The 11906-nt window shown below is 50.4% G+C and overlaps 1 protein-coding gene across 1 annotated transcript; it reads left to right on the forward strand.

The window, feature by feature from the left end:
* Positions 1-318: 318 nt before the first annotated feature.
* Positions 319-9299, forward strand: Ap2m1 (adaptor related protein complex 2 subunit mu 1). The gene is made up of 12 exons (XM_021638537.2): positions 319-475; positions 2591-2705; positions 4333-4598; positions 5548-5630; positions 6015-6020; positions 6183-6318; positions 6415-6556; positions 6949-7068; positions 7169-7304; positions 7404-7501; positions 7975-8086; positions 8699-9299. The coding sequence occupies exons 2-12, from the start codon at positions 2632-2634 to the stop codon at positions 8831-8833; spliced, it is 1308 nt and encodes a 435-aa protein (XP_021494212.1). The 5' UTR covers positions 319-475; positions 2591-2631; the 3' UTR covers positions 8834-9299.
* Positions 9300-11906: the final 2607 nt, after the last annotated feature.

Here is an 11906-nt window from a genome sequence, read left to right on the forward strand (position 1 = left end):
GTGCATATAGACAGTCTTCGGAATCTGGAGACAATAAAAGACTACAGTAATTCAAAACAAACAGCTTTGGGCTCTTAAAACCTTCCGAACATCTAACTCGGAACAGGCAGGATTGCAGAGACTACACTTCCCATGGTAACTCAGTGAAGCAAATGACTAAGTGGAATGCACCACGACGCGTATTGCAAGCAAGACGCAACGCACTAAAGCCCGGCGTCGGCTCTCTCTCGAAGACAGTCGGTAGTTGTAGTTTTGCTAAACCTAGGGCGCTCGGAATTATTTGCTTGAAAGCTGCGGGGCCTGATGGGACATGTAGTCGCTGCTGGAGGCAAGCGCGCAGGCGCAGCTGAGATCGGGGCGGGGCGGGAGCACTGCAGTGAAAGCAGAGGCAGCGGACAGGCTGGAGCAGGGGGCGGGCGGACATCTTGGGATCTGAGAGTGGCCAGGCCGGCCTTGTTGGGGCTGCTGACTCCAGGTGAGCTGGGAAGCTGGAATTACGGGTCCTTACCGGGGCGGCGAAGGCTCCATGGTCGCCTGTCCTGCCCTGCGCCGGGTGGAAAACTGGCCGCACACGGGAGTGGCCCCAGCCTTCAGCTCAGGGAGGGAGCAGACAGCCGGGCGGGGGTGCCTGGGGCGCGATTGCAGCAAGGGCGGGGAGCGACGCCCTCCGCCCTCCAGTGACCCGCCGGGCGTCTCTGGGGAGAGGCTCCGGCCGGAGTCCTAGAGCCGGGACGCCGCGCGGCGCCCCATCCCTAGAATCCTGACAACCGCTCAACCCTGAGGTTTCCCATTTCCCCCATCCCCCAGACAGTGACATCCCGTGGTGCCACTCCCTTGGACAGTGACAGGTCTTGAACCTTGCTATATTCCTTCTTCTGGTTTACCCCCCACGGCTCTTCTCCCGCTGACTTGTGACAGCCCCCGCCTCCCGCGGTGCCATCTCCGCGGCTCGGATGTCTCCTTCCTCCGCAGAGAACCCCATCAGCCCCTCATGCTTCACGAACCGCAGAGTAGGCCCTGTCTCTTAGCTTTCCTTTTTTTCTACTATCAGTTTATTTGCGCCGATTTTTGCTTCTTCATAGCTCCTATGACCTCTACCATAGGAGCACCTTAGGGACTCCCACAGCTGTATTTGCTTCTGTGAGGCCACCCTCGTAGCAATTACTGCTAACCGGTCCCTTAACTATTCCATTCCTGTCGAGGACACACACACACACACACACACACACACACACACACACACACACCAACCTTCACCTGCATTTCTAGTGCCCTGAACTACCTACTACTTGATACCTGTGGACTTGGTCCTTTGCTCAGTGCTCAACCTCCATTTTGCTTTTTTTTTTTCTCTCTCTCAGCTTTGGGACTGAGAGAAGAGTGTGTCCACTACCTTAACAGACTTGTCATTGGTCTTCAGTTTATTTTCCAGTTTTAAAAAGTCTATTAAACTAACATCTGTGAAATTAATTCCTGGGCTAATCCAGAAAATCTAGAACCAGATTAACCCCTTTTCTCAAGTAGTCTAAATTAGTTTTGACCCAAATAATTTGGGCAGCTGAGGCATTCTCTTATCCCTGCCCATTGCTTATAAACATCAGGCCAGAAGTGAGTCAGTTGCTGGGCAGATCTAGAGACATAAATTAGATGGCAGGATTAATGCTTCTACACACAGACCTTATTTTTACTGTACTTTGAAATTTTGGAAGGACAGAGACCTGAAATAACCGTAAAGGGGGCTCAGCTTTTAAGAGTACTTACTGCTCTTCTAAAGAGCTGATTTCAGACCCCAGCACCCATATCATTTGGTTCACAACTGCCTGTAACTCGGGCTCCGGGGGATCTGACACCTAGCTTCCAGACATACCGCGTACACACTGGCATGTGCACATGTGAAGGTAAAATATGAAATCTTTTTAAAAGAATTATAAAAGTGTGTATGTCGGCACTGGGGCCTCAGTTCCTTTGCTTGTTTATCTCACTGCCTGGGAAAGATGTGCCTGCTTCAGCCACATTCCTGGGTCCATGTTACAGCCTAAAGGCTTCCTCTCCCACCCCTACCCCTACCTCACCCTGTACACCTTTTCCTGGAATGTGCAGGCTTCTAGAGGTTCACGCTCTGCTGCCTTCTTGGAAGGGTAGTACTTGCTCCAAAGGTTGCCTGGTGGCGGACCCGGACCCAAGCTAACTAGAATAATTCCTACCGCCATTTCTGCAAGGCAGGTCAGCCTTCTCACTCTAGTGACTCACTGGAAGGAGCCTGAGTGACTGTCTGCACAGCAGGGGGTTGAAAAGAATCTTTGCTGAGCTCAGCACTGTGAAGAAGGGTGGGGTTATTCTCCTGATCAGCCCACGGAAAAGGAAAAGAGTGGGTGGAAATGCCTTTAATCCTGGGCCCCACACTCTTTAAATTGCTTTCTCCTATCCAGTGTGGAATAAACAGGAACTAGAGCCTAGCTGAGGGGGAGGGGCTTCCTTGGGAGAGCTGCAGGGTCACTTGCTGGAGGACTGAGTCAGAAAAAAAGCACTGTAGACCTGTTCAAGGGTTCTGAAGATCTTCCCTTCCCCTGCCCTCCCCTTTCCTACCTAGGTCTATTCTCAGCAATGGGTCACAGAGACTGAACTGCCACCATGATTGGAGGCTTATTCATCTATAATCACAAGGGGGAGGTGCTCATCTCCCGAGTCTACAGAGATGACATCGGGTAAGTTCCTTCGCTGAGCATGCTGCGTCCCAAACTCCTTGTCGCCTCAGCCTGAGCATGCAGTGTAGCCTGGTTCCTGGACATTGGCCTAGCAGCTAGGCTTAGGCCGGCGGAATGGCACTTACCCCCAACGCCCCAGACTTAGAAATTCCTGCCCTTCCTACCTGTGAATCTCTTGGTATATAGGTCTGGTGGCTGGAGATGAGTGCTCTTTCCCGGTCTGGTTGGTTCTTCCTTTCAGGCGGGAGCAGTAGCTCCAATGGGGTACTAATCCATCTAAATCTTGCTTTCAAATCCTTCTCATATTTCGAGCCTTCCCTAGATCCCTGTTGACCTGGCTTTTTTCAGTTCTGGGCCTTGCCTGGTTGTGAACAGGCTTGCCGCACTCTATGGGTCATGCTGCCTCTGCAGTTTGTCTGGGTGGACCCCAGTAGCTCCATGTCTTAAGTCCTCAGGCCTTCCAAAGAGCTCACTGAAGCCTCCCTTCTCACTCTTCCACACCATGGCTCGTCGCTGACTAAGAGATCCTTCAGTGCTCTAACCTGAGGCTATGCTTCTTTGATTCTTCCAACCTTGTTTTTCTTTCTCAAAGAACTTGAGATAAATAGACCTCTGGTGGCTCTCCTATCTTCTTGTATCCCTGGCTGGTGGGCTTGCTTGGTGTGGCCTTTGTGGCTGTATCTATTGTTTGGTGGTCAAGCTGAGCTAGGCTTTGTGGCAGTGCCTAGCCTAAGTGACCCTGGCTGGCTCCACCCCTTCCTGTTCCTCCCACCTCTGAGGTCCCGGTTTATGACACAGCTGGGCCACATGACACCCTGCATGCTTTAGTGTGTGCTCTACCTGTTTGCCTGTCTTGTCTTCTTGTCTGCTTCCCCCTCATGGTATGTGCTGCCCCTCCCCCCAGGCCTTGGTGTGTTGTGGGTCGTCTAACCCTATCTCTCCTTGCTGTCACTCTCCTCTTCTTGCTGGCGTCATTTCTCTCATCCCATCTCATTGGCTGATATAGCAATAGGTAAGCAGCCTGTCAAGCTGCCGCTCAGGTACAGGCGGGTAGGGAATCCAATCCCCCCCCCCCCAAAAAAAAAAAATCGCTCTCCATCATTTTTCATCCCCTTAACTTCAGGAGTTGGATCTTAGAAAAGAATTGGGTGGCATAGTCCATAGCCCCATCTCACCCTCTAGAATAGAGTCTTCTCTGAGGTCATACTAGCTTTGTCCAACTTCCAGAGGCGTTGGCTTTTCCCATTGGTGTGGGCCCAATTGAGATCTTTTTCTCTTCATGGCCTAGAACGTCCTAGAAGGCTAGAGAGGTGACATTTGGAGTATATGTGGGAAGTTAAAGTCAGGCCTGGGGGTCAGTTTATTGATACTACACCTACCCTTCCATCACTTATCATTTTACTTCCCTATTTCTTATGGCCTTCAGATAGCAGCCCAATGTGTGCTCTCTTCCCATGACCCTACTGGGTGCTATAAGAAGGGAGCCTAGTGGCGTAAGCCTTGACTTTTGAATATCCATCAGGTTTCGTTGTTGTGGAGGGTGGAGTTGCCCGTACCTCTAGGTGATCCTCCTGGGTTAAGGTCCGCTTGGATGAGGGAACAGCTTCTTTGCCTCCTTTTCTCTCAGGAGGAACGCTGTGGACGCCTTCCGGGTCAATGTGATTCACGCGCGGCAGCAGGTGCGCAGCCCTGTCACAAACATCGCTCGCACCAGCTTCTTCCATGTTAAGCGGTCCAACATCTGGCTAGCAGCCGTCACCAAGCAGAATGTCAACGCCGCCATGGTCTTCGAGTTCCTCTATAAGATGTGTGATGTCATGGCTGCTTACTTTGGCAAGATCAGTGAGGAAAACATCAAGAACAACTTTGTGCTCATATACGAGCTGCTGGATGGTGAGGCATTGGAGGGTTCATGGCCACGGTAGGGATGAACCTAATTGGGAGGGATCCGGAGACTCCCGCATACTCTGACCTTTGTTTCTTGAGCCTCTGATCTCTTAGTTGATGGTCTCTGTGATACAGCCAGTCCAAATTCAGACCTAAAGGCTGTTTTGAAGTAGAATGCAAAAATAGGCCAGCATGTGGGGTGAGGAAGGTTTGATCTTTGATGGGGTTAGGAACCTGATGGGGAGGTTTTGTGGCTGAGCTGCCTATATTAGTCTCATATCTTTGCAGTTTGAGCCTTAGTTCACAAACTGTCTTCCCACCTCTCATCTCAACACTACTTCAGAAGCCAGAGAAGAGGAAGTCTTTTAGATCCCTTTGGCTGTCCTCTTTCCTCTCTATAGTCTGGGACAGCTTCCTCTTTAACATCTGTTTTCTAGAGAAAATGAGGGCTTATGATTGATTTTTTTTTTTTTCCAAGACAGGGTTTCTCTGTGTAGCCTTGGCTGTCCTGCACTCACTTTATAGACTAGGTTGGCCTGGAACTCAGAGAGATTCACCTGCCTCTGACTGCTGGGATTGCAGGCATGCCCCACCACACCCAGCTTAAAAGTTATATTTTCTTACAAAGAATAAATTATAGGCTGAATACTCTTAAGCTAGAAGACCTTGCTGTACATTAGTACCTGTGCTAACCAGGTATATCCAGGCCAGAGGAAGGACTGGCATGAAGGAACCTTTGTTTGTTTGTTTGTTTGTTTGTTTTTCTAAAGTCTAATAATTTACTTCTTTTTGTTTTTGAGGCAGAGCATCTCTGTGTAGCCCTGGCTGTCCTGGAACTGGCTTTGTAGACTAGGCTGGCTGTAAGCTCAGAGAGCCACTTACCTCTGCCTCTGCAGTTCTGGGATTAAAGGCATGCACCCCACTTCCAGGCTATATAATTCCCTTCTTTTCACAGAGATTCTGGACTTTGGCTATCCACAGAACTCAGAGACAGGTGCACTGAAAACCTTCATCACCCAGCAGGGCATCAAGAGTCAGGTACCTGAATTGTACAAGAGTACAAGTAGGGTGGACCCCAAACTCCTTTCCTTCCTCTTGATCCCCAGCTTTATCTTAGCTGACTCATGAGATTGCCCTTGACGGGAAGTGCTGGCCTCAGCCTCCTGCTGTGACTGTGGCCTGTTTTGCTCTGGGTAGCTCTCCTACCCCAGAAGCTGCCAACTCGGCATCTCAGTTACCAGGAATATAGCTCAGTTGGTTTCTTCTACACAGAGGGCAGGGGGTGTGGCTGCTCTGGAGGCCTTGTGTTCGTCAGAAGAGCACACGGGCTCTCCTCTCAGGCTGGAGCCTCATAGCTTTTTCTCCCTTTTTTGCTTACCATGCTGCTTCCTGTTGGAACCGTGCTGGCTCTGCATCTTCTAGCATCAGGTAAGTTGTTCCCTCACTTCTCTCTTTGTGGCTTTGCTCTGTTCTACACTTGCCCGGTAAAGGTTGGGAGGGAGGATGGGTTACAGAGTAATGAACAGAAGGGAGGGTGATAGGTTGGAGTGAGAGGGAAATGAGGTAATAGGCCACCTTTACCCCATCCAGACAAAAGAAGAACAGTCGCAGATCACCAGCCAGGTGACCGGGCAGATTGGCTGGCGGCGGGAAGGCATCAAGTATCGCCGAAATGAACTCTTCCTAGATGTTCTGGAGAGTGTAAACCTGCTTATGTCCCCACAAGGTGAGAGCCTTCTCATGATGCAACCCGAGGGGCCAGGGCGGATGCCGGCCTGTTGGCTTGGCTTAGCCACTCGTCTGTTGTCTGTTCTGTCACCAGGGCAGGTGCTGAGTGCCCACGTGTCAGGCCGGGTGGTGATGAAGAGTTACCTGAGTGGCATGCCTGAGTGCAAGTTTGGAATGAATGACAAGATTGTCATTGAAAAGCAGGGCAAAGGCACAGCTGATGAAACAAGCAAGAGGTACCTGAGTCTGGGAGCTCAAGGGAAGCAAAGATGGGTGAATGTTTGAGAGCTGAGTGAGTCCCAGTGAACCACAGAGTTCTCTCGGACTTCATTTCTGCTGGATTTATTAATTCTGTTTCCTTGGCCGGTTAGTCTTGGCATCGGTGATAGACAGATAAAGGCTTTTGAACTCAGAGAGCAAGCTCCTTTGTTTGGTCCACAGCAGCAGGGTTTCTCAGGTAATAATGAACCTGAATGCTCTCTCCCTCACTTCAGACTGGGGGGCAGGGTCTCCCAAGTCAGAAAGCTGTGTTCTGCAGCTTCCCATAACCTGTGCGGCTAGCCTGCTGTGGCATGGTCCCATCGTCTGACACATCCAGTCCCTATGAGCGTTCTGTTTGTGTTTGCAGCGGTAAGCAGTCGATTGCCATTGATGACTGCACCTTCCACCAGTGCGTGCGACTCAGCAAGTTTGATTCGGAGCGAAGCATCAGCTTCATCCCCCCTGATGGAGAGTTTGAACTCATGAGGTGCCATGGGGATGTGAGGAGGCAGGGGTGCATGAGGAAGCGGTGGGAGGAAGAGAGCGGGAGTAGCTCTGTGCTATCAAACCTGATCTCTCCTCCAAAGATACCGCACTACCAAGGACATCATCCTTCCGTTCCGGGTGATTCCATTGGTGCGGGAAGTGGGACGCACCAAACTGGAGGTCAAGGTGGTCATCAAGTCCAACTTCAAGCCCTCACTTCTGGCCCAGAAGATTGAGGTGAGGACTGGAGACTTGGAGACCTAAAACTTGTCTCAGGTAGTAAAGACAGATGATATTAGGTGTTCACAGAATTCACTGACAATCCTTCACTCCTAGGTGAGGATCCCAACCCCACTGAACACAAGCGGGGTGCAGGTGATCTGCATGAAGGGGAAGGCCAAATACAAGGCCAGCGAGAACGCCATTGTATGGAAGTGAGTCTTAAGGAGGCCACAGCCCCAGGCCCAAGATGCCATAGTGTGCCTTCTTGTTAAGTTTCACCTTCTGTCCTCTTATGTGGATTATGGGGTGAGAGAAGCATGCATGCTTCTCCAGGAACCTGTGCTTGTATTGCGAACCTTTACTGTGCCTGTGCGTGTGCTTGTGCCTGTACTTGAGCTCATATATGTGTCTACTCAAGAGTATTTCCCACTGGCCTTTTGTCTTGTTTGTCTGCAACATACAGTCTGGGTAAAGGAGATCTCACCCATCCATCTAAAAAGAAATTGCAGCCCCAAGTGCTGAAGGTGTAACAAGTGGTTATCGGGGTCCTGACCTCTTCCTTATCCTGGCACCTCCCATCGCTCGTAGCCTCTTATTTCCTCTCCCTCTCCATGCTTGAAACATTACTCTAAAAATTCTCCAAACTACCACTGGTTCCTGCTGCCCATTGCCCCTGTGTTCCTAGGATCAAGCGCATGGCAGGCATGAAGGAATCACAGATCAGCGCAGAGATTGAGCTTCTGCCCACCAACGATAAGAAGAAATGGGCACGACCCCCCATTTCCATGAACTTTGAGGTAAGGCAGAGGAGGGGCCTAATGCCATGGCTGGGGGTGGCTGGAAAGCCAGGGGTATTCATTGTCGATTCTTAAGAGATGAGGAGACTAGGCCAACGGGGACGTATCTTGAAGTGATAGACCCATTCCCTTGTAGACCTCTTAATAGAAACTGAAATTTAAACTGACTAAAACCTTCGATGTCTCTTGGCTGTCACAAAATAGTTCTTGAAAATAGTTCTTGAGAAACATTTGGATTGAAAGGAAGAGAATTTCGCTGAAATAAGGCAAGGAGCTGACTTTTCTTTGTGTGAATTAAACATACCCTTTTCTCCATTTTATTTTTCCAGTACTGACAAGGATAAGTATTTTCAAAGGTTCTTCTCTGGAACCTCCTAATGATTAAAGGAATGGTTCTCATCCTCACAACTGGGGCCTTGTTCAGACGTGAGATAGTTACTAGTAACTCAGATAATCTCTCTTCACGTAGTAATCACCCTGGAAGCTCCCCTACTCTAGCGTTCTGCAGCTTCAGGGCTCATTCAGAACCACCTGTGGTAGATGAAGGGATGAACCACGAACCTTGCCAGAGTAGAGCCACTGTGTTCCTAACTAGAGCTGTCCCCCGCCCAGGTGCCGTTCGCGCCTTCTGGCCTCAAGGTGCGCTACCTGAAGGTGTTCGAACCGAAGCTGAACTACAGCGACCACGACGTCATCAAATGGGTGCGGTACATTGGCCGCAGCGGCATTTATGAGACCCGCTGTTAGCTGCATAGTGGCGGCTGGCCCATCTCCCCACCCACCCTATTCGGCAAGTCCAAGCACCCCCCAGTGACCACTCACCAGTGTCTTTCCTCCCTCCTGCTGCGCCGCCCTTCCTTTACCGCAGCCCCCGAGTGTAGGTCTGAATCAGCCATATCACAGTGGGACCTGCGAGGCAGTCCCTGGCTTCCTGGGCAGGGTGGTTTTTGAGACTTCTCTTCCATCTATCTGTCCTGGCTTCGTGCCAGGCCTTGAGTTTTGTGACCAAAGCCAGGTGGCCCCCTCTTCTCTCTACCCTTGTGGCCACACCTCTGCAGTGGGAAGGCTGACTACCTTTCACCTCAGAGGTCCCCCCAAAGGCCAGTAACAGATCCCAACCCCTTAGTCCCTACTCTGCTTTGGGATAGTATGAGCTTTGTTTTGTACACGTGTGACTTTGTCCAGTTATAAACCCAATAAACTGTAGAGTGGAGTTGCTGGCTAAGTGTTAATGGGCCTATTGGGAGGGTCTGGTGGAGCCCTGGCTGTCCTGGAACTCTGTGTGTAGACCAGGCTGACCTCAAACTTAAGAGAGATCCCCCTCCCTCTGCCTTCTGAGTGCTGTTATTAAAGTGTGCACCACCATGCCAGGCTGTGTTTTGTTGGCATCTTGTTGCATGTAGCCCAGGCTACTGTAGAACTCAGTTTATAGACCAGACTGGCTTTTTTTTTTTTTTTAACCTTATTTTTTATTTTATGTATATTGGTGTTTGACTGCATGCATGTCTATGTGAGAGTGTCAGGTCCTCTGGAACATAAGTTACAGACAGTTGTGAGCTGCCATGTGGATACTGGGAATTGAACCCTGGTCCTCTGGAAGAATGGTCAGTGCTCTTAACCACTGAGCCATCTCTGCAGCCCCTGGGCCTTGAATTCTTGGTGATCCCTTTGCCTCTGCTTCCCAAGTGCTGGCATTACAGACCTGTGCCTCCTCCTGGGCTTTGTTTGCTTTGGGATGGGCTTTCATTGTGTGAGCTCAGATGGCTGGATTCAGGGTCCCCCTGCCTCCACCTCCCAAGAGCATTGTTGCAGAGGTACAGTTTTTCTAGTTAGCACAAGTCAGGGAAGAGTTGCATTTGTTCTCGCAGCTACCCAGCAAAGCTGACGTCTTAACCCCATCCATTTCTCATTTAAGCTAGGTTTGTTCCAGTGTTGCTGTGTGAACCACCAGAGGAAAGATAATTATTTCCCCCCTCATCCTAAGGGCACTGTCCCAAATATCTTGTGTGTTAGGACAGAGAAAGAGTACGTTTTTTTTTTTAAACTTAAAAAAATAATCTGCTAGGGTAAATTTCAAAAATAAGCAGAATAATATAACAAACCCCTATGTCCTAGCACCCAGCTTCAACAGTCACCAGCTCACAGCCAGTGTGTGGTAACTTACCCTACACAGGTTGCATCGGGGTCCCCTGCACCTAGAGTTGTAGGCAGTTTATGAGTTGCCTGATGTGTATACTAAGAACTAAACCTGGTCCTCTATAAGAGCAGTATGTGTGCTTAACCACGGAGCCATTTTTCCAGCTCCTAATGTGTTCATTTTTAAACAAGTTTCTTTTTTATTTTACCTCTGAGTGTTTTGCCTGCACCATGCATGCAGTACTCGCCGATACCAGAAGGGGGCATTGGATCCCCTGAGACAGTCCAGAATGGCCTCACACTCCCAAATGGCCTGGATTACAACAGGCATATGGGTATAGTCAGCTTTATTAAGACGGGAGGAGAGTTGAAAGGAGGCCTCCTATGGCCCTAGAATGGCCTTGAACTCATTTTGTACCTGAAGGGTCACCTTGAATTCCCCTCACCCCAGACAGATTTTTCTTATGTAGCCCTTGCATTTCCTGGAACTGTAGATCAGGCTGGCCTTGAACTTAAGAGATCCGCCTTTCTCCGCTTCCTGAGTGCTGGGATGAAAGGTGGGTGCCACCACTGCCCAGAGACCTTGAATTCTTGATCCCTCTATCACTGCCTCCCAAATGTTGAGGTTGCAAGCCTGCTGCCACACCCAGTTTTATGAGGTGCTGAGGATCAAACAAAGCTTCAGGCATAGTAGAGAAGCATTCTATCAACTAAAGCTATATATAACCTCAGGCATGCCGAGAACTTTTTTAAACTTTTAAAGACCAAGACTGGCTCCCCGCTGCAGGAACACTTACAAGGGATGAATGGACAGTCCACTACAGTGACAATTCCAGCACTTGACTTGTGCGACAGGCAGGAGGTCAGGCGTTCTCAGTTGCCTTGTGCTATCACGGGACATGGTCTTGAAAAGATAGGCATGTAATTTGAGCCCATCAGGAATTCTCATGTTTAGCATAAAGCAATAGCGTTATTTAGGAACAAAGTCTCCACTTGTGCAAATTAAGACACCGAAATTCAGGGTGCAAAAAAAATCTGCTTTGTCTATTGACCGAGGATAAACAATGAATTTATAAAGGGCTTCTTGTTCGGCTTTTCCGGCGGTGGGTGAGGTTGTCCCTGGGGTGGTGGAAGAACAGAAGAGCAACAATTCTCAGTGACCCCGTGGAACACCTGTGAAGTGTGAAGGAACTGAGCACAGCGCAAAGGGGCAGGTGGAAGGTCGGTCATCACCAAGCCTATTCAACTGGCTGGACTGAACGAAACCGACAGACACGCTGGGACGGACAGAACAGAACGCCAAAGGTTGGCGTGAGTCAGCAGAACGCCGCGGCCTAAAGCTCTGGGTGGGCACACAGCGGCAGGGGCCTGCGGGGGAGGCGTCCAAGCTGGCAAAGCGGCCCGCTTATTACCGCCGGCCCCTGGGCGGGACTCCCCTCGCAGCAGCGTGTGCTCGCGCCCCGGCAGCTCCACCACACCCATCGGCACCAGCTCCACTTTCCAGAAGGCACAGGCGGCGAACACAGGCGTGAGGCAGGGATTGCGCAGGCGCGGACAGGGCCGCGCCAGCTGGACTCCGCGGCGCCTGCGTGTAGTTCTGCTAGCCCCGCCCCCTGGGCTCTACTCAGCCTCTGCTTTCTTACGTCATCACCGCGCATGCTCCTTGAGAGGAGTGTTGCTCTTT

This window comes from Meriones unguiculatus, chromosome 17 (assembly GCF_030254825.1).
Source record: "Meriones unguiculatus strain TT.TT164.6M chromosome 17, Bangor_MerUng_6.1, whole genome shotgun sequence".
Taxonomy (NCBI): Eukaryota; Metazoa; Chordata; class Mammalia; order Rodentia; family Muridae; genus Meriones; species Meriones unguiculatus.

Bases quoted from the DNA above. Each gene is read 5' to 3' on its own strand.
- Ap2m1 (XM_021638537.2), top strand. From the start codon at position 2,632: ATGATTGGAGGCTTATTCATCTATAATCACAAGGGGGAGGTGCTCATC. The intron at 4,599-5,547 runs GTGAGGCATTGG...TTCTTTTCACAG, and splicing joins CATATACGAGCTGCTGGATG to AGATTCTGGACTTTGGCTAT. The intron at 8,087-8,698 runs GTAAGGCAGAGG...TCCCCCGCCCAG, and splicing joins CCATTTCCATGAACTTTGAG to GTGCCGTTCGCGCCTTCTGG.